We start from the raw sequence: 22,865 nt of genomic DNA, 5'->3' as shown, positions 1-22,865 counted from the left end.
ATTTCACTTCCTAATTTAACTCATTGAAATTGGGCCTCCGTCTATTTGAAAACTCCTGCTCTTGAAGAAACTCTGCCTTCAGGAAATTGTCACAATAAAACTCCTCTATTAAGCCTTTAACAAAGTTTATACCAGCATTGCGCTGATAAGTAGCTCATATAAAGAGCTCGACTGATGTGAAGCGCCACAAGTTTGCTAATTTCTGCTAGCTAGCTGCCAGTGACGTGCGGTGAGGTTCATAGCTGGTGAGGCACTGACGTCATCAGAATCAGATTTGCAAATAGATGCATAGATTGACAGCAGTTTATAGGTTATGTTTCACTTCTGCATCCTTACGCATACAAACTGTAGCTCACAAAACACACATATTATCTCCTGCTTCGATTGAAAGTCCACTTGAGAAAACTTTTTTGGTGTTGTAATGTAGTCATCCATGTCGAAAGTCGGGATAAGCGAGAGGAAAAAAATCACTATCTCTATTATAATCTATCGCTGCACTTGACTTGCTTCCCTCGCTTAGCCTAGCTCGCTGTCACTTACTCGCAGTTGAGGAGTGAACAAGACGCCTGGGATCTTGAGCGCCCCTGCCATGAGGCAAGAGAACTGCCTGCCTCACCTCGAACCTGTTCTCTGCCGCTTATAATCGCCATTACACGAAACACGTTACACAAAACACAGTTGGTGACAAAAAGCACTGTACATTATATACATAAGCTAAATTATTGGAAATAAGTTCACATATTAAATTTGTTTAAACCATTTTATTGACGCCAGACAGCAACATGCTCTCCGCTTAGCAGCCAGCGAGAGCCAGGGGTTGCGTAATCCAAGGTGAGGCAGAGCTCGCTGCTGCCTCACCGGCATCGCTTCCAAGCATTTGAATGGGAAAATAAGAAAATTCAGCGATTTTGAACAAATAAAAATCGAAATTGGTGAAGCTACACGAAAAATAAATATTTTTTAGTACAAACCACCGGATGAATATAACAATTAAAATTACTTTATGATTATATATTTTCTTTCTTTCCATGATGGCTGGTGAGGCACTGCCTCACCTGCCTCCCCTGACCGCACGTCACTGCTAGCTGCTAGCTGAAAGGATTTGAGTGGGGAAAGACTCCGGGGAGGGCTGTGACGCGGAAGCTCGGTAGCTTGGAAACTGAGGGGGAGTTGCGGCTAGAAAAAAAAGGAGTTGCGCCTTCGGTCCCTCCAGCCGTTTTTGTACAGCTAAATGATTGCCACGGGAGATTAAAGGATTTCTCAAAATCTATGAAAGACTCAAGGCAACACTCTAGGTATGTTTTTGATACGGGAGTAACCTTATAACATGATGTAAAGCTCCAAAAAGTCGATTTTACATAATACTGCCCCGTTAAGAGTGCCATTAATGAATAGCACTTAACGGCACTTCCTTTAGATCAATGAATCTAAACATTTATTTGAGTCTTTCAGAAGAATATTCACTTATTTACATGGGAACAAACTTATTTTATTTTATTTTTTTACTTGCTCTGTACTCGTAAAAAATTAAAATTAATGAATTCGGCCATAACAACAATTGCATTTGGAAGAAAAAGAGTAACGCCTACAAGCCTGAAAGCACTATCTTGATTGTTAAGTAAGGGGACGACAGTATTGTAAAGACTGGTGCTATTTCACCTCACAAAAGAGATGCCATTTTCATATAATTTTGTGGAAATACTAAAACAAAACCTCAGGACATCAGTCAGAAAGTTAGAAACTGGGCACAAATGGCAATGACCACCAAACTAGCCAACAAGCTAGTCTGGATACACAATTTCTGTCAAGAGGAATGGGTCAAGCCTTCAGCAAATGAATGTTAGAAGCTTGTGGAAGGACACCTAAAATGTTTGACCCAAGTCACACAGTTTAAAGACAATTCTATAAAATACTAGGAAATTGTATTTAAATATCTGAATTACATTTTGGTAATCCTGATTTAGAACAGGAAAGTTTGCTCTCACTTAATGGTGGACTATGAAGGGGGAAACACCATGCGTACTTTCATAGAGTACATGTAAATTTTTGTGCCTCAGTTCGCTCAGATTCACACACAAAGCAGCTAGAAAGCATATTGCCCTCGAGGGTAAATGTTGTTAATCTTTCACAACTTAAAGTGTCCTAAAAGTTTCTCAGTCAAAGAGCATTCCCTGCCAGAATGCCCCCCAAAAGGCTGATTTCAGTGACATCAGGGCTTCCCCTGTGCTCTGTTCAAACTCACCAAGGAAAAAGGACCGCAACGTTAAGTTTTGAATAGAGGATGCCACTCAGAAATCTTTGAATCTGCTCGTTCTCATTGTTAATAAGATATTTTCCAGAGTACACTTTGTTCATCCAAACTAGAGAAAGAATGGACACAACCTGCCTCCTCCTATTTCCTTATTATAGCAAATTTAACTGTTCCAAATACCACTTTTGAAGATAACTGTGTTAGACAACATCCTTTAGGTGTTTAGCTAGCTGATTCTTGGCAAAGAGGTGTTTGAGGTCGAGATCTTGTGGTGAGGTCTTGAGTTTGCGAAAGGCATTTAATATCAACAAGAAATGTGCCAACAACGAAGAGCCCACCAGGCCAAGACTACTCAGAGGTCGTGTCTGCATCAGTGTGGGGTGTTGACAGCTTGTATAAATATATTATCCCTCCATTCACAGTCGGTAGTGTGTTCACATGCAGCCGGATGCACAGGGAAACATCTTTATTTGTGTGTGAGGAGCCCTGGTATGTCTCTTTCTGTCTCGCACACACGCATGCAAAGTGGGCGATTTATTTCCCTCCCACCTTATAAGTGCAGGCCTCGCTCTCCATCTCCCTCCATAGGGGCACAGAGCCTGACCACAGACATCGTACTGATTGCTCACTGTGGTCGAGTGGTCTCTCCACATTCCCACCCTGATTCACTATGTGCAGAAAACCCAACAATGGAAAACAGCGGTTTGAGAGTGTCTGAAGGGTTGCAGACAGTGAGTGTTCTGTCTTCCCAAAAATGCTCATCTTTTTCATTTTTCAAAGTCTTAACCAATTTGAGAAAAAAAAAAAAAGACATGCGTCCACCTTCGGACATGATTGTAACCTCTCTGTTGTGGTAGGGCGGTGGATGATAAAGTGATGGAGATGTTAGGAGGCGACGGCCATTGTGATGCTGGGTGGCTGTTGCTCTGGAACTACCATCTGCCAACAAGGTCAGTTGCTAGGGGAAGGATTGTGCTGGACCGTGCCTGCTTCCCAGCTGCCATCCACACACACACACACACACGCACACACACACACAACCATGCGCACCCACTCATCAGCGTATGCGCACCAACTTTCATACAAACAACATCATCTCCAAATTATGGAGGTTGTTGTTGATCCACTTTTCTGCAACTTTGGCAGAAGTCAGTTCAGGCATTTCATTGGAATTCCTTTTCAACTATGTGTGTGTGAGATGAGGCTGTAAATACATATCTTCGTACATAATAACTCTGTGGTCTCTTAGTGGCACCAAGCAAAATTCCTCATATTGTTACACAAGCATTTTGAGGATGTTCTTACCATAACAATACCCCAATTAATTGGAGCTTGGCCTATAACTGAGTGCTAGGATCACAGAAATTGTTGGTTCAGCAGCACAGATATCAAACCAATGCCTCTTTGTCTGTCTCAACCCTTACAAAAAATGTATTGTGACCTAAACCTTGGTCACAACATAGGTTTAGGTCATACTTGTCATTTTAAAAATAGGAGAGGCTAAAAGCAGTTTTGGTCACATTGCCACATTTAACTCACAGTTTCTTTTCCACAATTAACTGACCTGTTGAGCAATTTAGAGAAAAAAGTTAATCACTTTTTTAGTTTGCATCTTTTTCATTATGATGGTTCTCGAGGTACTTAATCTAAGTTAATGTCATTTGATAGTTCGTCCTACAATGAATTTTTTTTTTATGAGATCGTAAAGAAAGAGAAATACGTTTTTCATCTCCCTCTGAGACATGTTCTGCACTTTTCCTTTGCTCACACATATAAATTCAGCTGTTTGAAAATATCTCCAGTCTTAAAAAAAGAACAGAAACTAAAGAAGCAGCACACACCATTCTTCCCAAAGGCTGTAACTACTGTTGATTACAAGCAGTGAGCCTGTAAAGCAGCAGACTCCAGGTTTGGTACTTGTACAGTTTGACCGACTACTCAGCTAATATTAGCTTGTTAGAATACCGTTGTTGTTCTATAAAAAGCAAAGTCTGTCAAATTTTATACAATTAACTATTTACTTCTGAAATCATGTTCTATTTAGCTACTATTGAAATATTTTGCCTCAGTATTTACATTAAATCATTGTGTTGTTGAATGGGCCATTTTGTAGGTGTAGAGGCACATCTGTTCAATGAAATAAAATTAAATGCCATATGGCTACAGTAATTAAATTGATGACGAAATTACCAACAACAACATTGAACTTGATGCGCCTTTTAATTTTGCCTGCGGTGCATTTCTGTTTTGAATGGAAGCAATTCGATGAGCAATTTTGTGTAAATCCTGTGATACAGTGAAACCGTGGAATTTTTTTTTTATCATACTGTGAGAATCTAATACTGCCCTATGCCTGTGGTTAAGTTAGTTACTTAACTGGCACACTTGCTTCTTCAGCCTGGACCGTTTAGCGTGCACTTTTTTGTTTTTGCAAGGTCAGGATATCATGGAGAATAGATTTATTGTGACAAGAAATTGAATATGTATTACTGGGTAAGCCCCGTGACCAAATAAAATAATTTGATACAGGACATATTCCATTCATGAGAAGCCTGTATCTGGGTGTCAGCAAGATGTTACCATGAGATATTGGCAAAACAGGCGCTGTTTGTGTCCAAAACCAAAATAGGACTCAATCATATAATTTTGTGCTGTTTCCAGGCCTTTCACTCCAGTTTGCGCCTCTCTCTTGGTCGCCAAAGCAAGTGACTTTTGTTTAGAGCGGGCTGTTGTTCCTGTTTGTGCCCTTCTCACCATGGCTGCCTGCTTGCCGCCTGGCAGCCCCGTGTGTCAAAGGTGGCTGCTGCAGAGCAGACTGTGGGAACAGCCGGTTAGCCTCCCTCGGTCTCCTGCTCCCCAACCAGAGGGGCAGCGATCAATCCCGCACCCCCGCCCTTTCCCCTGAGCACACATACACATAATCACAAACACACAAATGCCCGAGCAAGCTAGTACTCACACAAAAACCCTACAATGCTCACACCCTTTCCCAATAATCCTCGGAAGCAATTTCATCTCGACTCGGGTGGCGGCCCATTGTCGCCAGCCCCTTCAATCTTTCCTTATTAACTCTCGCTTTGTCCCGCATCCGAGCTTCTGGACTCATCTCTCCTACATTCCGATCAGTGCTGCTCTCAGCACTCCCAGGCAACCTCCATTCGCTAATCCCACTGCCCCCCCACCCTGGCACCCCCCCGCCAGCAACCCCACCCCAAGGAGCGCTTACTGTTTTTTTTTCCAACCTGCCGATCACCTACTTGCAGAGTAAGGTAGGGGCTTTAACTCCATGAGTTTTTCTGAAGGCAGAGCGTGAACGCGGGGCGGGTGAAAGAGGAGGCGGCCACAAAGTGACTCCAGCCCAGACAATTAGAACAATGAGCCCGGCATGTAGGGGGCTAACTCGCTGCGTCACGCCTGGACGGTGGGGTATTTTGTCAGTTTAATGAATTGTCCGTCAGACCAGGGCCACATCGCAGGCTGTGCGAGGAGAGGCCAGCAGGGACCCAGACACTAAGTCGGTATTTATTACACTGCCTTTGTCACTAATTGAGCTAATTATCACTGACTCCTCAGCACTCCCACAGGCAGCACCCCCTCCAATCACCGTCTCTAACAACTCTCACACCTTACTCTCTTGGCAGGGGTGCAAATTCTGCTTTCACTCGGGTTTTTAACTACCACTTTATTTCATTGGGTTTTAATACTTTCCATCCTTTTTTTGCTTTTGCAATGCCTTGCAAGAGTATTCGCACTCAATGAACTTTTTCAAATGTTATCGTGTTAGAAACCACAAGCTTCAGTATAATTTATTGGGATTTTAGGAGACAAAGCAACACAAAACATAACATACTTAAGAAACCTTTAAAACAGTGTTCAGTTATAAAATGACTTTTAACAGGGCACAGTCTAATCCATAATTTCAAAATGAAGTGTATGGAACAACAAGCCTACAAAGCCCTCAACCTAAGTTGATGAGTTGGACAAGGAGACTATTTATACGAGAAGCAGTTAAGATATTTTTACTCTGGAGGAACTCCTCGGAACAATGTCTCCGGTGGGAAAATTTGTCAACATCTGTTTGTCATGAATCTGATAAAATGTGGCCTTTATGGATGAGTGATGAGAAAAAAATCTTTTGTTAAAATAAAATCATGAGAAACCCCCATTTTGCATTTTGCCACAAGCCATGGAAGGAACACATCAATTAAATGGAAGTAGATGCTCTGGTCAGAGGAGATAAAAAAAATTCAACTAATCTTTTGGGCTACATGCCTAAAAGTTATCTATGGTGGAGAACCAACACTGCTCATGATTCTGAAGTTATCGTCTCCATAGTGGTGGGCAGTGGTGGCAGCATCATGTGGGGATGCCTTTGTGCAGCAGCCAGCTTTTTTGGGAACATGGAGGAACCTGGATAGAGGCAAGTATTGGATGAATTTGTAATGGAATAGTTTAGATCAAAGGATCTTCAGCTGGTAGAAATCCAAACAAAATCCAAACTTAATTTAAAAACTGCTGCAATCTTTGAAGATTGCTGTACGGTTTATCCCACCTTATGCTTTTTGCATAGAATTGGATAAAAATTTAAGTCTCTACATAAGTGAAGATGGTAGACACAGGTCAAAAGACATGCAGCTGTTATTGCAGGAAAATGTGACTCTAGAAAGCATTAACTCAACAAGGTTCAATGCAAGTGCACACTATGCTTTTCTATAATTTTACTTTCAATTTCAGATTAAAAAATAGGCTGCACGGTGGAACAGTTGGTAGCACTGTTGCCTTGCAGCAAGAAGGTCCTGGGTTCGATTCCCGGCCCGGGGTCTTTCTGCATGAAGTTTGCATGTTCTCCCTGTGCATGCGTGGGTTCTCTCCGGGTACTCCGGCTTCCTCACACAGTCCAGAAGCATGACTGTTAGGTTAATTGGTCTCTCTAAAATTATCCTTAGGTGTGAGTGTGTGTGCGCATGTTGATAAACTGGCGACCTGTCCAGGGTGTACCCCGCATCTTACCCGAAATGTCTCGGTGGAGATAGGCACCAGCACCCCACCCGACCCCACTAAGGACAAGGGTGTACAGAAAATGGATGGATGGATTCAAAAATACTTAATTATTTATTAAGTATTAAATATTAAAATTAAATATTTGAGAAGAATTCTGAAAAAATGTCATTATCCTTGGTCTGTCACATAAAAATAATGTAATGTGACTTGCAATCACACATATATGTGACACACATATATGCATAAGTATTTCACAATACGTGCTGAAATATTCCTGTGTGCGTGTGATGGGAAACCTTAATTTCTAATTTAACTGTTTGGTTTTTTTAAAGGTTCAATCAAGGATTTTGATTTGCAAATTAGACTGTGGCTAGAAAATCTTTATACAAAACAACGATTGCTTATTTTTATCAAGTAACGTCATTCAATCTGCTGTATGGTGTGAAAAAAAATCAAGGAGTGTAAATAATTTTGCAGCATACTTTATTTCTTTGTCAAAGTTTGATTACCATTGTCATTTCTATTCATCTTTTCAATCAGCAGCTAATTCACAGTCTGGCAGGTGTTCACTTTTTTGTGGCAAAGTTTTATTTATTCTTGGGATTTTTCTTTGTTTGCTGAAAATTGTTCTTGAAAATTTCCCAACTTCAATTGATCTGATTTTTAATTTTTATATATGTTTCTCATTTTTGCGTGGTTTTGCGCGCATCCTATTTGACATCCTCTCAGAAGACCTGCTTGCTCTCAAACTGCTTCTAGTTAAAGACTGCAAATCTCTCCAAGTCTCTGGTTAGTTATGTTGCCAAAGTCCTGAAAAGGACTCTAGTTTTCTTTTTTATTATTATTCTGTTTTTTTTTCCTCTTTCAGACATTAGGCAAATGAAGCAAATGCCTTCAATCTACACCCATATACTGTATGAGATAAGTTATGTGGGTGGATAAGCAGAACCTGTCTCTGCGCTTCAGAGCACAGATGCAGGGATGCTTTGTGAGTCTGCAGAAAGAGGCTGCTTTGGCGATGGTAATAGGATTAAGCAAAGGACACCCAGGGACCAGCTTATGTGTTCACTTTCTCTATTGTCAGACTTCTTACACAAAATAGAACGAATATCAGACGTAACAGCATCTCAGACACATTCAGAAGAGCTGACTTAATTGAAAATATAACCTTTATTTGTCTATCATACAGTAAAAAAAAAAAAAAAAAAAAAACAACTAGAATCAAAGATTTTTGGATTGAAATCTAAAAAGAGACTGTTCTGACAATATTCTATAACAGTATAAAAATCATCAAAAATAAATATTTGTATTTACACTCATAAAAGAGTAAATATTCAGTGCATGACCAAACAAGCAAGTGTTTTCTTAGCAGAAAAATAGAATTTTCTGGTTCTAGCAAGAGTTAACTTTTGTCAGCTACATTAACTAAAAAGGGGAAAAATACCTTTAAACATATCCTGAATTGACTCCATGCTGTCCAGTCACTGATGGGCAAATAAATCATTTGGCATATTGACAAGCCACACTTTTATAAATATATTTTTGCTATTTTAATACCTACATCCAGTGGTGGTTTGTGGTATGGGCCAGGGCGAAATTAAAAGAGATGGGGTTACATGTTTTCGGCTTATTATCCGTTTGCCCTGTAACTCTGACAATTGCTGGCATTTAATTATTTGTGGAGCAGCAGTAAGAGGAGCTCACCGAAGAACCACCACTGCTCACATCCTTTTGGTTTTCTTAGCTGATGCACACTATGAGTGTCTTCATAGTAGTTTTATTTGAAAAATATATGCTGCATGTTACTCTTTTTAAACATAATAATTTTGCCAATTTTAACTACATTAAGCCTAGATTAAGTCATGCTGAACACTTCTTTTTTTTCTTAAGTCAGTGCTCGTTTTGGTGCCAACTTTATCATTCCTCAATACTGATGCAAAACTTAACACAATATTCAGTGTATTCATAATACATTCAAATAATGTGGTTGTCTGGTGACTCACTGTGAATTTACCAGCATTTTTCTGGTCAAGAATTCAAGTGGCAAATCTGTTTTCAGGGATTTAAGAAACAGAGAAATCTAAAGAAGCGAAGGAAATTAGAAGTGGTTGGGAGCACCCAAGCTCTGCGTAAACAAGCCGAGTCGAGAGTGTTCCTTGCCTGGTAATAGGAGAACATATTTGTAGCTCTCTGCTCTGTGGCTTCAGAAACATCTGTGAAACACTGCCCTGCTTCCCACTTAGACATTAGTGGATGGTTGCAGCAATCTGTTCACTAAATCCTTTTATTTCTATGCTATTCTCAGCATGGTGGGGGATTTCCCTTCAACATAAATATTTGTTGTGTTCAAATATTTGCCAAAAATAATGGATAAAAAGTAAGCACCTGTGTCCCTTTGATACCCTGTTCATACATGTGTGCTTTACTTTGTCTTTCTGAAAAGCAGGTAGGATCTTTGTGCCAGAAAGTTTCTTTTTGTCACTTTAGCTGGATTTAAACTTTCATGACCTCTTCCGAACACCTTAACTTGAGAGCCTCACGTTCTCTAAAGCAACAACCTGCTTTGATTTAAAAAAAAAAAAAAGTTCTATTTTTGTCTCCAATACATGCCCAAATATTAACTCAAATGTTCCACCTTCAATCATAGACACTGATGTAACGTTCGTGTGCTAGTGCAGTTCAGGCAGCTGACATGACAGCACCAGTGGAACGTGCAGTGGCAACGTTCAGTCACGCTCTCAGTTTGAGTCTTAAATCCACGTCCGCAGCACAGCAGTTCGCATCCATCCAGGCCTGGAGACGAGCTGTTGCATGTTCTTCCAGAGGTTCCCAAAGTGCCAATTTTGCCATTGTAAGAGCAAAAGTTTGGCGATTTCTCAAAGTAGACCAAGTCCATGGAAGACGGGGGTTTGTGAGCTGGGTTTTCTGGCTCCAGATGTCTGGGCTCGGCTCGGTGAGAGGCACGGTTGCTGCCCTTGTTGGCGTAAATGACTCTGGATGCGCCATCAAAGCGTTCCTTGAGGAAATCTCCCACCGTGCGGAAACTGGGTAGGCGCATCCAACAGGTCCGCACTGTGCAGGAGCCAGACATGCCATGGCACTTGCACTCCTGACGCATCTCTGAGGACACGGTCTGTTGAGAGAAGAACCAGAACATGAATCACCAAACTATCTGATACAAATCTGTTGCATCAAACTATAACCATTCATTTGCTACCATTCTTCCAGCCTCATTGTTGTGTAGGTTGGTGAGGTATCGCAGATCTCTGCCCCTCTCACTGGAGTCCACAAACTCACGGCTGAACATCTTGCCAAAGTCCACGTTGTCACTGCAGCCCCCCCAGTGCCAGTCTGGGCCTCCAGGACCTCTGCGCCGATAATCACATGTACACGACTCAATAGCTCCTTCTGAGCAGGATCGGGCCACAGCATGAGTCACTCCAGCGCTGGTGATGGCAAACACAAACGCAGTCTCTCTGCAACCTGAACAAACATCAAAACTCTCCATTAAGAACTCTCACAACTGTCATGATTTGGGTGGTGAGGCAGAGGCAGCAGACCCCAGATGAGATGAATTAGATGGTTTAATAAAAAAATCAAAATCCAAAAGACCAGGCAACACAAGGAGCTCAGGGCAAATGCTTACTGACAACAGGCAGACAAGACATGTACGACAAGGAACACAGAACACAGGTGGGGTTAAATACACAGAGGGTAATCAAGGAGACAATAAGCACCTGGGAACAATCAAGGGAAGACAGGACAACACAGAGACTTAAAATAAACACAGAACAGGAACAGATCCTGACAACAACATTTCAGACAATGATTTTCTTTTCCCTTTTGACTGAAAGTTGGAAAGTATTTATGAGTAAATGTTCACAATGTATCCTGCTTAGGGCAGTCCAGATATACTCTGAGAAGAGAGACAAGTAAGACTCACCACGATTGACAATTTTGCCAAAAATTGCTGGACTGTAGGTGGTTGGGCAGTTCCAGCGGCGGTTGCGGAACTGCCACTTGCACTCCTTTATGGCTGTGTGCAGCCCTGCAGCGATGGCGTGCAGAATGCCAGGATTCTGGCGAATCAGCCGGCGCTGGCGACGACTCAGGAGGGCCAGGCTGGGATCCAGGACCAACTGCACACTCTTGGAGTTGGTGAGGAGGTTGGATGAGGAAGCCACATTGACTATTCCCCTGAGATGAAGACAAGAAGGAAATCAGAGAGCAGGAGCTGCCTCTTTAGTCATGTGCATCCTGTTGACCCTCTAAACTAGGCAATGACAATTGTACTGCTTATTTGTAATGTCAGAAATCACTGTACTGTAATAAAAAATGATTCATTTGGGCCAAAATGCATCAACTGTAACTGAATTTACCTCAAGGGAGGAAAAACTTGTATGCATGGTTTTGATTGGTACTTTGATTGATCATAATTTCTTTTCACTGGTCTAGAAATGACTATCAATAAATACTGCATAAAAATAGAATTGGATGCATTTATTGTGTGCACAGTTGTACTATATTTAATCTGTGGTAGTAAAAAGTAAGTTTTGTCTTCAGAACATTTAGATAGACGATAGATTTATAGTCAGCAGACTGTGATTAACGTTTTATCATCACTTTTATCATCATTGCAATAAAACCCACAAAATCTTGTGGTAAAATCTTACAGCCACATTGTTGCCCACCCTTACTCTGAACTCTCACATGGATGTCAACACAGATCTCATGGGTAGTTTGGTGCCTTTGAAATTACAGTGTGCATTCTGTACCACAACAATAAGCAGTGACACATGTATTCTAACAAAACAAGGAAACATTTAGCCTCTGATTCAGAATATACGTGAATCACATGCTCTATCTATCTATCTATCTATCTATCTATCTATCTATCTATCTATCTATCTATCTATCTATCTATCTATCTATCTATCTATCTATCTATCTATCTATCTATCTATCTATCTATCTATCTATCTATCTATCTATCTATCTATCTATCTATCTATCTATCTATCTATCTATCTATCTATCTATCTATCTATCTATCTATCGTTTTAATCATATGATGTTTAATATTAGTGGTCTATTTTGCCACTAATGTTTCCTCGGTTTCGGCCCAGTTTTAGCCCGGAGCAGCAGCCTCTCAACGCCCCTTTTGGTGCTCAAATGTCGGAACATTCTTGATATTTCAGTGCGCATTCTAATTTTCGACTTTATCTTATATTGCTGTTAGTTTATTTTTGTTTGTTTTGTTTTTGTTTTTTTAAGTGTGTGCCTTCTGCCAACTTGGACCCCTGTAATGATCATGTCTCCTGATGAGCATTATCGTCCAGGAGAAAGTTAAAGAAAAAAATCAATCGGGCGAGTCTTGGCCTCCTTGGAGGGGCTGACCTACACTGTAGTGCGGTGAGGCCTGGGATCATAAATAATAACAATCCCTATTTTGGAGAGATATTTTTCCTCTTTCCATTGCTTCAATTTCCTTCTTTTTTTTCTTAGATTTCAGCTGGCATTTTAAATATTGGAATTCTCAACTAATCTAATGACGCCGCAAAAAAATATTTTCGTCAAATCGCCCACTTCAACACGCCCAGCCGTTATATTGCTGCTTTTATAGTCAAGCAAGAAAGTACTCTAAACCATGGAAATCGGAATTAATTTATATATATAGATATCTTTATATATAGCCTTTTAAAATAAAGTGTGGCTCACTGTGTTAGTTTGAGTTCGCAGTTATATGGGCAGAGGAATTTGGAGACAGCTACGCGACCCTGAACAAGACCTCGTATAGGATTCCTCTCAGCTTTGAAATAAATAAATTTTAAATTTATTTCAAATTGCGGTAAAAAAATAAATAAATAAATCTCAGACACTTTCTCGCAAAAAAAAAAAAAAAAAAAAATCGGAGCCAGAAAATGAGGGAATGGGATAAATTAACTCCAAATGAAATGTAAAGCTATAATTATTATATCTAAATTGTTTATTTAACGAACTGTAAAGTAAATCTTAATGATGAATCTTTGAGCCGAAGTGGAGCAATTTGGAAAAGAAAGCTAAAATCCCACAAGTCGTATTACCGCGCGGTTTCTCCCCTTCCTCTCTCCCTCTCTCTCTCTCTCTCCCCCTCTCTCTCTCTTTTGCTCTCTCGTCTCTTTTAAAGGAAAAAAAAACATTCTACAGAAGTTGTGAACCTTTCCAACACAAACAGATTATCTCGAGCATGCGACGGAGAACTGCGGTAACCCAGTAAAAAAAAAAAAAAAAAAAAAAAAAAAAACGCATGCAAAGTGTTGATGCAAGGCAGCCGGCGGTGCACGCTTTCTGGGTCTGGGATGCTGCAGAGGCTGCTGAGCCGCCCGAAGGAGGGGGATGCCCCGTCTGCTGCACTCACCACCACCGGCCACTGTTGTTCACGGCCCCTGTGCGGGAAAGCGAAGACACGAGGAGGATGCAGGCGGCTTTCACTCCCAACAGCAGAGCCAGACTCCTCATCGTGGCTTCGGTTCAAACATGCTGGACGGAAAATGTCAAAATTCACAAGCGCAACAAGGAAGCATCCTTTAATAATAATAATAATAATAATAATAATAATAATAATAATAATAATAATAATAATAATAATAATAATAATAATAATAAATTGGTTTGTTTAATTATCTGCACAACTGCATGCAAATTCACAAATGCTCACCGACGAGAAGATCTGAGAGATGCTGACGGTCCTAATTGACTTAAATGGATCCTGAGTGGAGACAGGTTCCCTGAATGATGTGAAGTGTCCAGGCAGGATGCTGCTGCTGCTGCTGTCCTCTTCACTCTGTCTATCTCAGTGATGCTTTGCGAGGCGCACTGAACGCGTGGGACAGTCCCGAAGATTTGATCCCCTCGGTGACTGATAGGCAACACATTCTTCTCTTATTGAGCGCTACGACAGGAATAAAAAAGGGATTTGCTGCTCTCATCTCCCTCTGTTTTTTTTTTTCTTTTCCTCGCTGCCTTTTCAATAGGATTGGAGGGAGGGATAGTTAATGCTCTTCATAGGGGCGCACAATGAATGAGGAAACACAACTGAGCAGAGAAGAGAAAGGAGAAGATTTTTTTTGTAGAAAGAAAAAAAAAGTCCACATCAGTCTTGCACATATTACTTGTGAAATATCACGGCCATCCCTTGGAAAAGTGTGCGTCTCACAGCGTTTCCTGAATGGACTGCGCGCGAGCTGGAAGTGCCCGGTCTGATGTGTTGATGCTGCAGATGCTGCGAGTGCGTCCGCTTTGCTGCTCCGGCGCCGCTATCACCGTGCTGTACAGTTACAGAGGAATATGAGCCATCTGAAACTGCCCTTTGAGCTGCCTACTCCCTATAACCGCATCTCCTCCTCTCTGCAGTCCTTCTTCTAAAACATGCACCCGGCCCAGCAAAGCTACGGTTTCACCTCTCCTTCCCGACTTAAAATGTCCGGGTTTATTTCTTTTTTCTCATAATTAATATTTTTCTGGAAGTGCCTTTTACGGGGGGCAATAAAACTATCATCGCCTCTCCTTAAAGTGCGCGCACAAGGCGACGTGAATGCTGATTGAAACAGTAACACCCTCGCAGTTGTCCTATTACGCATACTGCCTGCTGGGCTACTTAAATATTTTTTCAAACGCGGCACAGATGAAATATGGCCTCCAATCAGAAGTTTGATGCATGATGAAGCAGGGTAAGAGGGGGGACGAGTAAGGATATATATATATAAATATAAAAAAAAGGAACCAGCCTTAACATCTGGCTTGCAGACCTCCCTCGACGCATGAGTAGCGCAGTGTAATCACAGCTTGAGCCACTTTGCGGCATCTCCATCAAACTACATGACTTGGAGCGAGTCTAAATGTCCCCAAAACAGCGTATTTGAAACGAATGTTTCATTATGTGTCATGTGTCTACTGATTTGCATGTTCGACTGATCTGCATCAACCCTCTTTCTCTCTCTCTCTCTCTCTCTCTCTCTCTCTCTCTCTCTCTCTCTCTTTCTCTCTCTCTCCCCTTCTCTTCGACTTTCTCTCATACCTTTGGATGACAGTAAAAGGAAGTGGGTAAGTAAAGGAAAGAGAGAGAAAATAGCTTTAATGACGGCCATCCCCACGTTTATACCCCAGCTTTATATATATGAAGGTGCTCAAAGGGGTTTCCTGGAGCAGTCATGCGACACCGAGCAGATTAGAGCTTCAATCCGGATAAAGGGAGCCTTTTATATACAAATCAACTTCAAATCACTTTTTAAGCCACTTAGATATACACACCAAGGCAGAATGCTAATGCACTTTTCATTGCTGCAGCTTAGGGAATGGAAGGAGATTAGATGAATTGGTGTCACTAAGCGAACCGTGTTCGATGGGGGGTTTTAACTTAATTTTATGAAAGTAGCTGGCATGCACGCTTTATTATGCCTTATTTGGACAGGCCAGAACAGCGACTGATACCAAACCAACACAAATGATCCGCGTGTTGATACTTAGCAGACTGGGTTATGCTTTTCGTTTTGAGGACAATGTTTTGAGAAAGTGTAAAATTTCTTCTCTTCCAGATACAGTTTAGTGAATAATTAAGCCTCTTACACATGCGACTCAAGCTGACAGGAGTCCGATCTGTCGCTTGAAATGTATGCATGTGCATCTATACTTATTCAGCTGATGGCTGCATTGACGAGAGTGACGTTGTTTCAAGCCCAACAACGAGGAACAGCCGTTCTGATGGAGGTGGGGAGGTATGGGATGGAGAGGAGGAGCAGGAGGGGGTGGAGGGGGTAGGGGGTGACGCATGACTAAAATCAGTATTGTTGGAGGGTCTCTGTGCTGAGCCGCTTGCCTGCTGCTGCCTCCCTGTCGTACAGTGGAAGGAGCAGCAGCTCTACCCTCCCCCGTTCATTAAAAAATAAATAAATAAATAACACAATTCTAAGACTAAAATCTTCAAAATTTCATCTCTGTTAATATTTTTGAAAAGGAGAAGCCTGTTCTGCCATATAAGCAAAAAGAAATCAAATTTAGGAAATTTTTACTTTAAATAAATAATAATGTAGAAAAACATTCTTCTGAAGCTCTTATTAAGCTTCGGAGCCTTTTGCTTGGAGAGCGCCCGCGCGTAAAAGTTTGGAGACATCTCGTTTACGCCCTTAAGAATGACCTCTATCTCCAGCAGTATGACAATCATATTGGCTAATATTTTGCAAACAGTCGCCTGTAGAGGCATCCACTCCCCTTCCCTAACCCCTCTCCCCCCCCTCCCTCCTCCAGTTTACTCTCGAACCTCCGAGCTCGTCTCTTCTCCGTCTTCACTGCTCGCTCGTTTGGCGCCGCATCGATAATACTCCACACATTTTCACTACCTTTGTTTTTTTTTTTTTTGGTAATATTCTTTTTTAACTACAGGTGGCTTATTATCAGAGTTTTAATGTCCCGTCGCGACAGACGCTTAACAAAATGGAGCTATCAAACAAACTCCGTTGGAATCAATTCCTGATTTTGGCAACAGCACTTATGTCACCTGCGTTAACGTAAGTGCACTTGAGAGTTCCTGGAGAGTGGACTTGCTTTTGTGGGATGTTAGTATGTTTGCTTTATTATGTATATATACAACTATAGCTATTTATTTAAAAGGTGATACATCTGGATTTCATTTTGCAGGCTAATATTAGAATAACATGAATCATTGTTTGGCAGTCTGTTTGTTCGTCTGAGCTGGGCAATTATAAATCTTATTGTGTGGTTTAATCTGTTTTTGATTACTTTTAACTGTGTTGTTTATCTAGAATTATATTTCTGCTGCAACTAACACAGAGCGACTAACACCAAAGCACATACAGTTTTTCTGTTTCCTACAGTTTATGCAACACATCCCATAAATGTATTTAATTTTGTAGAATAGGAAGTTGAAATCTTTGCTTAGTATTCAGATCACACTCCCACTGCCACATTCTCTGGATTTGTCTGATGAACTCCTGACCAGCTCTGATGACAAATCCCACCAACCTCTCTCTTCCCTGCAGGGTGCTATGTAATGATATCCTTAGCCTGAAGGTGGCAGGAGATCCAGTTCTAACCCCTCACTCCGTGTGCCTGAGACTGGTAGGCCTCAGCAAACGTCAGATGCGGATGTGTATGCGTAGTCCCGACGTGACGGCATCCGCCCTGCAGGGCATCCAGGTGGCCATCCACGAGTGCCAGCACCAGCTGCGCGACCAGCGATGGAACTGCTCCTCGCTGGAGAGCTTCGGGAAGCTGCCTCACCACAGCACCATCCTCAGCAGGGGTGAGAGGTTCAGAGAAGCTTACACGAGCGTCAAAGCAAGTCAGAGTCTTGAGTTGCTTTGACACATGAATGACACATTTGGAATGACACTGTTTCTCAGTTTCATCTTCGTGTTTGTGTGTGTGTGTGTGTGTGTGTTCTCACTGGGTATCCCAGGTTTTCGCGAGAGTGCCTTCTCCCTGGCCTTGCTGGCAGCGGGTGTGGCTCACTCTGTGGCCTCTGCCTGCAGCATGGGCAAGCTGCGGGGGTGCAGCTGTGAGGCCAAACGTCGCCAGGACGATGACAAGATCCGACTGAAACTCACACAGCTGCAGCTGCAGACTCTGCAGAAGGGCGGGGTAGGCATCGGCATGACCAAATCATTACCCTCAGATCTAAATGGGCACCATGGGAACCTACCGCCCGACCTACAGTCTGCCCACACGTCTGCCATGCTCAAGCCTTTATCAGATGACGTAAGCTCTATGCAGGACACCTGGATGTGGGGGGGCTGTGGTCATGATTTGCGGTTTGGGGACCGTTTTTCAAGAGACTGGCTTGATTCCCGTGGCTCTCCAAGGGACATCTATGCGCGCATGAGGATACATAACAACCGCGTAGGGCGACAGGTGAGTGATGTGTTTGGTATGAACCAGCCATTGTAGCCCTTGAACTTTTTCACATTTTGCCTCGTTCAACTCCCACATTTCAATTTGACGATTTTATATGACAATCTATCACAAAGCAATGCATACTTTTCAAATGGAAGGACAAATGTATACAGTTTTTACAAACTTTTTCTCAAAAAAAACTTTACGTTGATAAGTAAAATCCAGTCAAATTAGTGGCATGTAGAAGTCACCCAATTACTAAACAGAACGGTATTAATGTCAGTATAAATACTGACATTAATACTGGTGTGTTCCTTCATGGCACAGGCTTCATTACTGTGTCATGAGGAAACACACCAGACAGATCAAGGAAAAAGTTGTGTAGAAGTCTAAAGCGGGGTTAGGATACATAATAATAGTAATAATATCTCAAGATTTTGGCATCTTACAGAGCACAGTTTGATTGGCTATCAAAAAAAACAAATGGAGTATGGTACAGGCAGGAAGAAAGGGCAGTAATGAGGGGAGCAGTCAACAAGTGAATGGTAACTCTGGAGGAGATGCAGAGATCCACAGCTCAGATGGGAGAATCTGTCTAGAGGACAACTATTTCGTCATGTGTTCACAAGGCAAGAATTGATGGAAAAACAGCCTAAAGAAATCATGTTCAAAGTTTGATGCAAGTCATTTAGAATCCACCGAAACATTTCCAATAAGTTGTTCTAGTCAAATGAGAATAAAATTGAAAAAATTTGTACATATGGGCTAAAAACAACACTGCACTCTGTAAGCACGGAAATGAAACATGCTTTGTTTAGCAGTGGAGCTAAATGAAGGTTTAGAAAAAAAAAACTGTTAAAAACCTACAAAAGACTTGAGACTGAAATGAACGTTCATCTTCCCAGAGGATAACCGTCCTAAACATTCAGGCTGAGCTACAATGGATTGGTTATGTCAAAGCATATCCATGAGTTTAAATGGTCCAGTCAATTGTTGCAGTTAATTTGGTTGAAATATTAATCTTTCTTTACAGATAGTGACTGACAACATGACAAGGAAGTGCAAATGTCACGGCACATCAGGGAGCTGTCAGTTCAAGACCTGCTGGTACGTTTCTCCAGAGTTCCGCGTTGTTGGATCTCTGCTCAAGGAGAAGTTCTTGTCGGCCATCTTCGTCAACTCCCAGAACAAAAACAATGGCGTTTTCAACCCTCGAACAGAGAACAGTGCCCGCAGAAGCACTGGGGGGTTCAGCGGAGGGCGCCGTAGAAGCATGTCCAGGGAGCTGGTGTATTTTGAGAAGTCGCCTGATTTCTGCGAGCGCGATGCGTCAATAGATTCTCCAGGTACGCAGGGACGCATCTGCAACAAAACGAGCTACAGCACAGACAGCTGCAGCTCGCTGTGCTGCGGCCGCGGGCACAACATCCTACGGCAGACTCGCAGCGAGCGTTGCAATTGTCGATTTCACTGGTGTTGCTACGTTCTGTGCGAGGAGTGTCGCCTCACAGAGTGGGTGAATGTGTGCAAGTAGATCCAGCTTTTGTTTTGCTCTTTGTGCAACTATTCTTGGGAATCAGTTTATCCCCCTCATTTTCTGTGTGTTTTTTTTTAAGTCCATCATCTGGGATCTATTTTCTCTGCATAGCTGCTGTGATCCCAAAATGCCAAGTCAGAGATTGAAGAGGTGACTCATGACATTTGTCTTGCCATGGCCTGTTTAGACGCTACCCTCTCAGCCATGAAGAGGGCCCACACTCCAGTGTTTCTACCCCACAGAAACCTGGAGAAACAGCAGAAGACCGCTAAAGTGTCAGTCTTTGCTTTCTTATTCATCTTGTTGTACAGTAGCTGTGTATTTTATTGTGTGAGTGTATATTTGTAAATGCACAATTTGTTAATATGATTATTGTTTAATGTTGGTTTTAGTGAATGACAGAAAGGGAACTGCCAACATTATCTGAAAGATTAATATAAGGCTTCAGGATCTTAACATCTTATAATCTCTTCAGTATATACTAACCATGGATATTTTTGATTCCATAACTCACACAGTGCTACATGATAGAATTTAGTTAGCTCTTATTTTTATCTTTCCAGATTAAAAGAAATCTTATCCACAATTCCAATACAGTGTAAATTATTTTATGGTTCAAAAACAGTCTCATTATCTTAAAATCAGGGATTAGGGACAAACTCTTGACCCTTCCATTGAGTGATCAGCATCATATAAAAAGTCACAAGAAGATATTCATGTAATTATCATTGAATTTTTTTTACTAGGAATCAACACTAAATGAATACAATCAAGCACTAATACACCATAGAATTAACCTTTAATCTAAATATCAGTCACACAAAACAAACGTAAAAACAAAGACACTACAATAGCTCTTTGTCAAACAGCACAAGAGTTTTGCTTATTCCCTCACTGCCATATTTCAGGTGGGCTGATAGGGAAATTGCTTTGGTTTTAGCTGGAATGTCACTCTGAAACTGTCATGCTGGCTGCTTTGCCGCAGGTTATTGGATGCCTCGGTCCTTGAACACACATCCAAGGTGACTGGAGGGAAATTTAAATCTTGAACAGATTTACAAAAAAATAATAAAAAATATTGAGAAATGTTGCACTGCTTGCCATGCTAACTAAAACATTTGGCACAACTGGATCTGTAATGAGTGATAATGCTGCTCTGAGCAAGTCTTCCTTCTTTATTTATGTCCAAGTTTGAACATCCTGCAGTTCACTGGGAGCTCAAACTTCCAGGTTAGGAGACACCACAAGAGACAGATTGACCAATCAGATGTGCACCTGGTTAAAAAGTTGATTAATTTTGTTTTTATAAAAATCTGTTCCTTATGTAAACACTCTAACACTTGTTGACAAAATGTCAACAAGTGTTAGAGTGTTTACATAAGGAACAGGCGTCAACAAGTTCTACATTGTTCACAAAATATCAATAAATAATCACTTCAGCTATAACCCACAACTGAGTCTGTTTTCAGTTTACTATTTTTCTAAAACATGTCAACAAAATGTTTACACTCCCAAAAAGTCGATATATAGGCGTCGATACGTCAGCTTAAAAAAGGAATTAATGTTCATTTTGAATAATATGATGCAAATATGTTTCCATTTGGTATATCTACTATGTGATGTGTGTCGGCTTTCTTTTATATTATACCATAATCCTGGTTTCTCTGTTTCACTTGTTTAAGGGCTCTTTAGATTCTTCCCACATGTACCACATGTCAAAGTGAGAGATGGACCTACTTTAGTCCTGAAGTGATGCTCAGGGTTGTGTGTGTTGGCCTGAGCATGTGCATGTCTGTGTTTAATACTGTGTAAATGTGGGGATAAGCTTGATGCACTACAGATTTGGGAGGTGAGAGGCTTTTTTATGGCCACTCCACGCTGAGAGAAGGACATTTTATAGCCGCAGGATATTGTTTCCCTAAAAGTATGACTTTTATTACTGGAGAGCCGCATCGAGATGGAGCAGAGAGTTGGTGGTGATTATACCAGTCTTTTGCTGCGTGAGGATCTGAGGGGATCATCTGTCCAGAGTTCATAGCCAAGGATGTAACTTCTTGAACCGCTCGCTGTCCGGGACGCTCCACGTCTGTTGCTGAGGGGACAGACGAGCGAAAAATACAAACGCGTATAGAAATGGACGCGTCTATGCGGAAAGATGTGTGTATGTGCTTCGACATACACACGGCACAATCAAAACCATGCACGCCTGCATGAACTGTGGATGTAGCGAAATGCTAATGTCGCCACAGGACTTGATTTATGATGACTGCATTCTTGGATATCTTAGATAATCCAAACTGTCTTTGTGCTCAGCCTGCTGGGAAAAGCCTTTCTGCCACATAGGATTTAATGCCAATTAAGTTTTGTTTGTAGGGACTTTGGTAAATATCTCTCGACTCCAGAGGAATGACAGTGCCAGTGGCTGAGTTGACTGCACTGTTAGCCTTTGCTGTATTTTCTACAGCAAAATACCGCAAAATGCCCAGTAAAACTAACATAAAACATCTTTACAATTAGTTACTGTAATTTGCATTGCATTATGGGTAAAGGACATAGTATTACAGTAACTTACTGTATGTTTTGAAGTTGCAGTAATTTACTGTTTACACATTGCAGTAGTGGTACTGTATTTATAATATCTTGCACTGTTAGCCTTTACTGTATTTTTTACAGCTAAATACCACAAAATGCCCAGTAAAACTAACATAAAACATCTTTACAATTAGTTACTGTAATTTGCATTGCATTATGGGTGTAGTACATAGTATTACAGTAACTTACTGTATGTTTTGAAGTTGTAATTTACTGTTTACACATTGCAGTAGTGGTACTGCACTTATAATGTCTTTGCGCTGGCCATGTAAGAATTCTATTTGATTTCCAACGGTCATCATAGATGTTTCATCGTGGTTCCCTGTTTCTGTATTTTTACTCCTTTAGTGGTTAACATATTTTAAGGCAGAAAGAGAGCATGTACTTTTGTTTTTTTCACATCCTAGCTAACATTAATATGCAGTTTATCTAGCTACGTCATCAAGGGTGGCTTCGCTTCCAACGTTTTTCTGATGACGTTTGTTTTAAACTCCGAAGCTTTTTCCGTCCAAGTGCAAGTGCAGCTCTGTCGCGGTGCTGTGGGCTCACACTGCTTCAGCTCTTCATAATACAGGTAAAAAACACTTCTTAGAAAAC

The 22,865-nt window shown here is 41.3% G+C and overlaps 2 protein-coding genes across 7 annotated transcripts; one reads left to right on the top strand and one right to left on the bottom strand.

Annotated features, from left to right (window-relative positions):
• Nucleotides 1-1,187: 1,187 nt before the first annotated feature.
• Nucleotides 1,188-21,119, top strand: wnt10b (wingless-type MMTV integration site family, member 10b). Of its 6 annotated transcripts, none has more exons than XM_044112222.1 (6): nt 1,188-1,295; nt 3,109-3,201; nt 17,287-17,549; nt 17,706-18,157; nt 19,173-19,485; nt 19,788-21,119. In XM_044112222.1, the coding sequence occupies exons 1-6, from the start codon at nt 1,270-1,272 to the stop codon at nt 19,820-19,822; spliced, it is 1,182 nt and encodes a 393-aa protein (XP_043968157.1). In that variant the 5' UTR covers nt 1,188-1,269; the 3' UTR covers nt 19,823-21,119. The 6 variants fall into 6 exon arrangements, with proteins under 6 accessions (XP_043968157.1, XP_043968120.1, XP_043968150.1 ...); XM_044112185.1 differs by having other exon boundaries at nt 19,173-19,651; XM_044112215.1 differs by lacking the exon at nt 3,109-3,201 and having other exon boundaries at nt 19,173-19,651.
• On the bottom strand, nt 9,161-13,765 carry wnt1 (wingless-type MMTV integration site family, member 1). The gene is made up of 4 exons (XM_044112234.1): nt 13,650-13,765; nt 11,196-11,449; nt 10,470-10,735; nt 9,161-10,385 (listed from the first exon to the last, which is right to left on the bottom strand). The coding sequence occupies exons 1-4, from the start codon at nt 13,748-13,750 to the stop codon at nt 9,894-9,896; spliced, it is 1,113 nt and encodes a 370-aa protein (XP_043968169.1). The 5' UTR covers nt 13,751-13,765; the 3' UTR covers nt 9,161-9,893.
• Nucleotides 21,120-22,865: the final 1,746 nt, after the last annotated feature.

Source organism: Gambusia affinis, linkage group LG01, assembly GCF_019740435.1.
Source record: "Gambusia affinis linkage group LG01, SWU_Gaff_1.0, whole genome shotgun sequence".
NCBI lineage: Eukaryota > Metazoa > Chordata > Actinopteri > Cyprinodontiformes > Poeciliidae > Gambusia > Gambusia affinis.
This window is presented reverse-complemented; position numbering and strand designations above follow the sequence as displayed.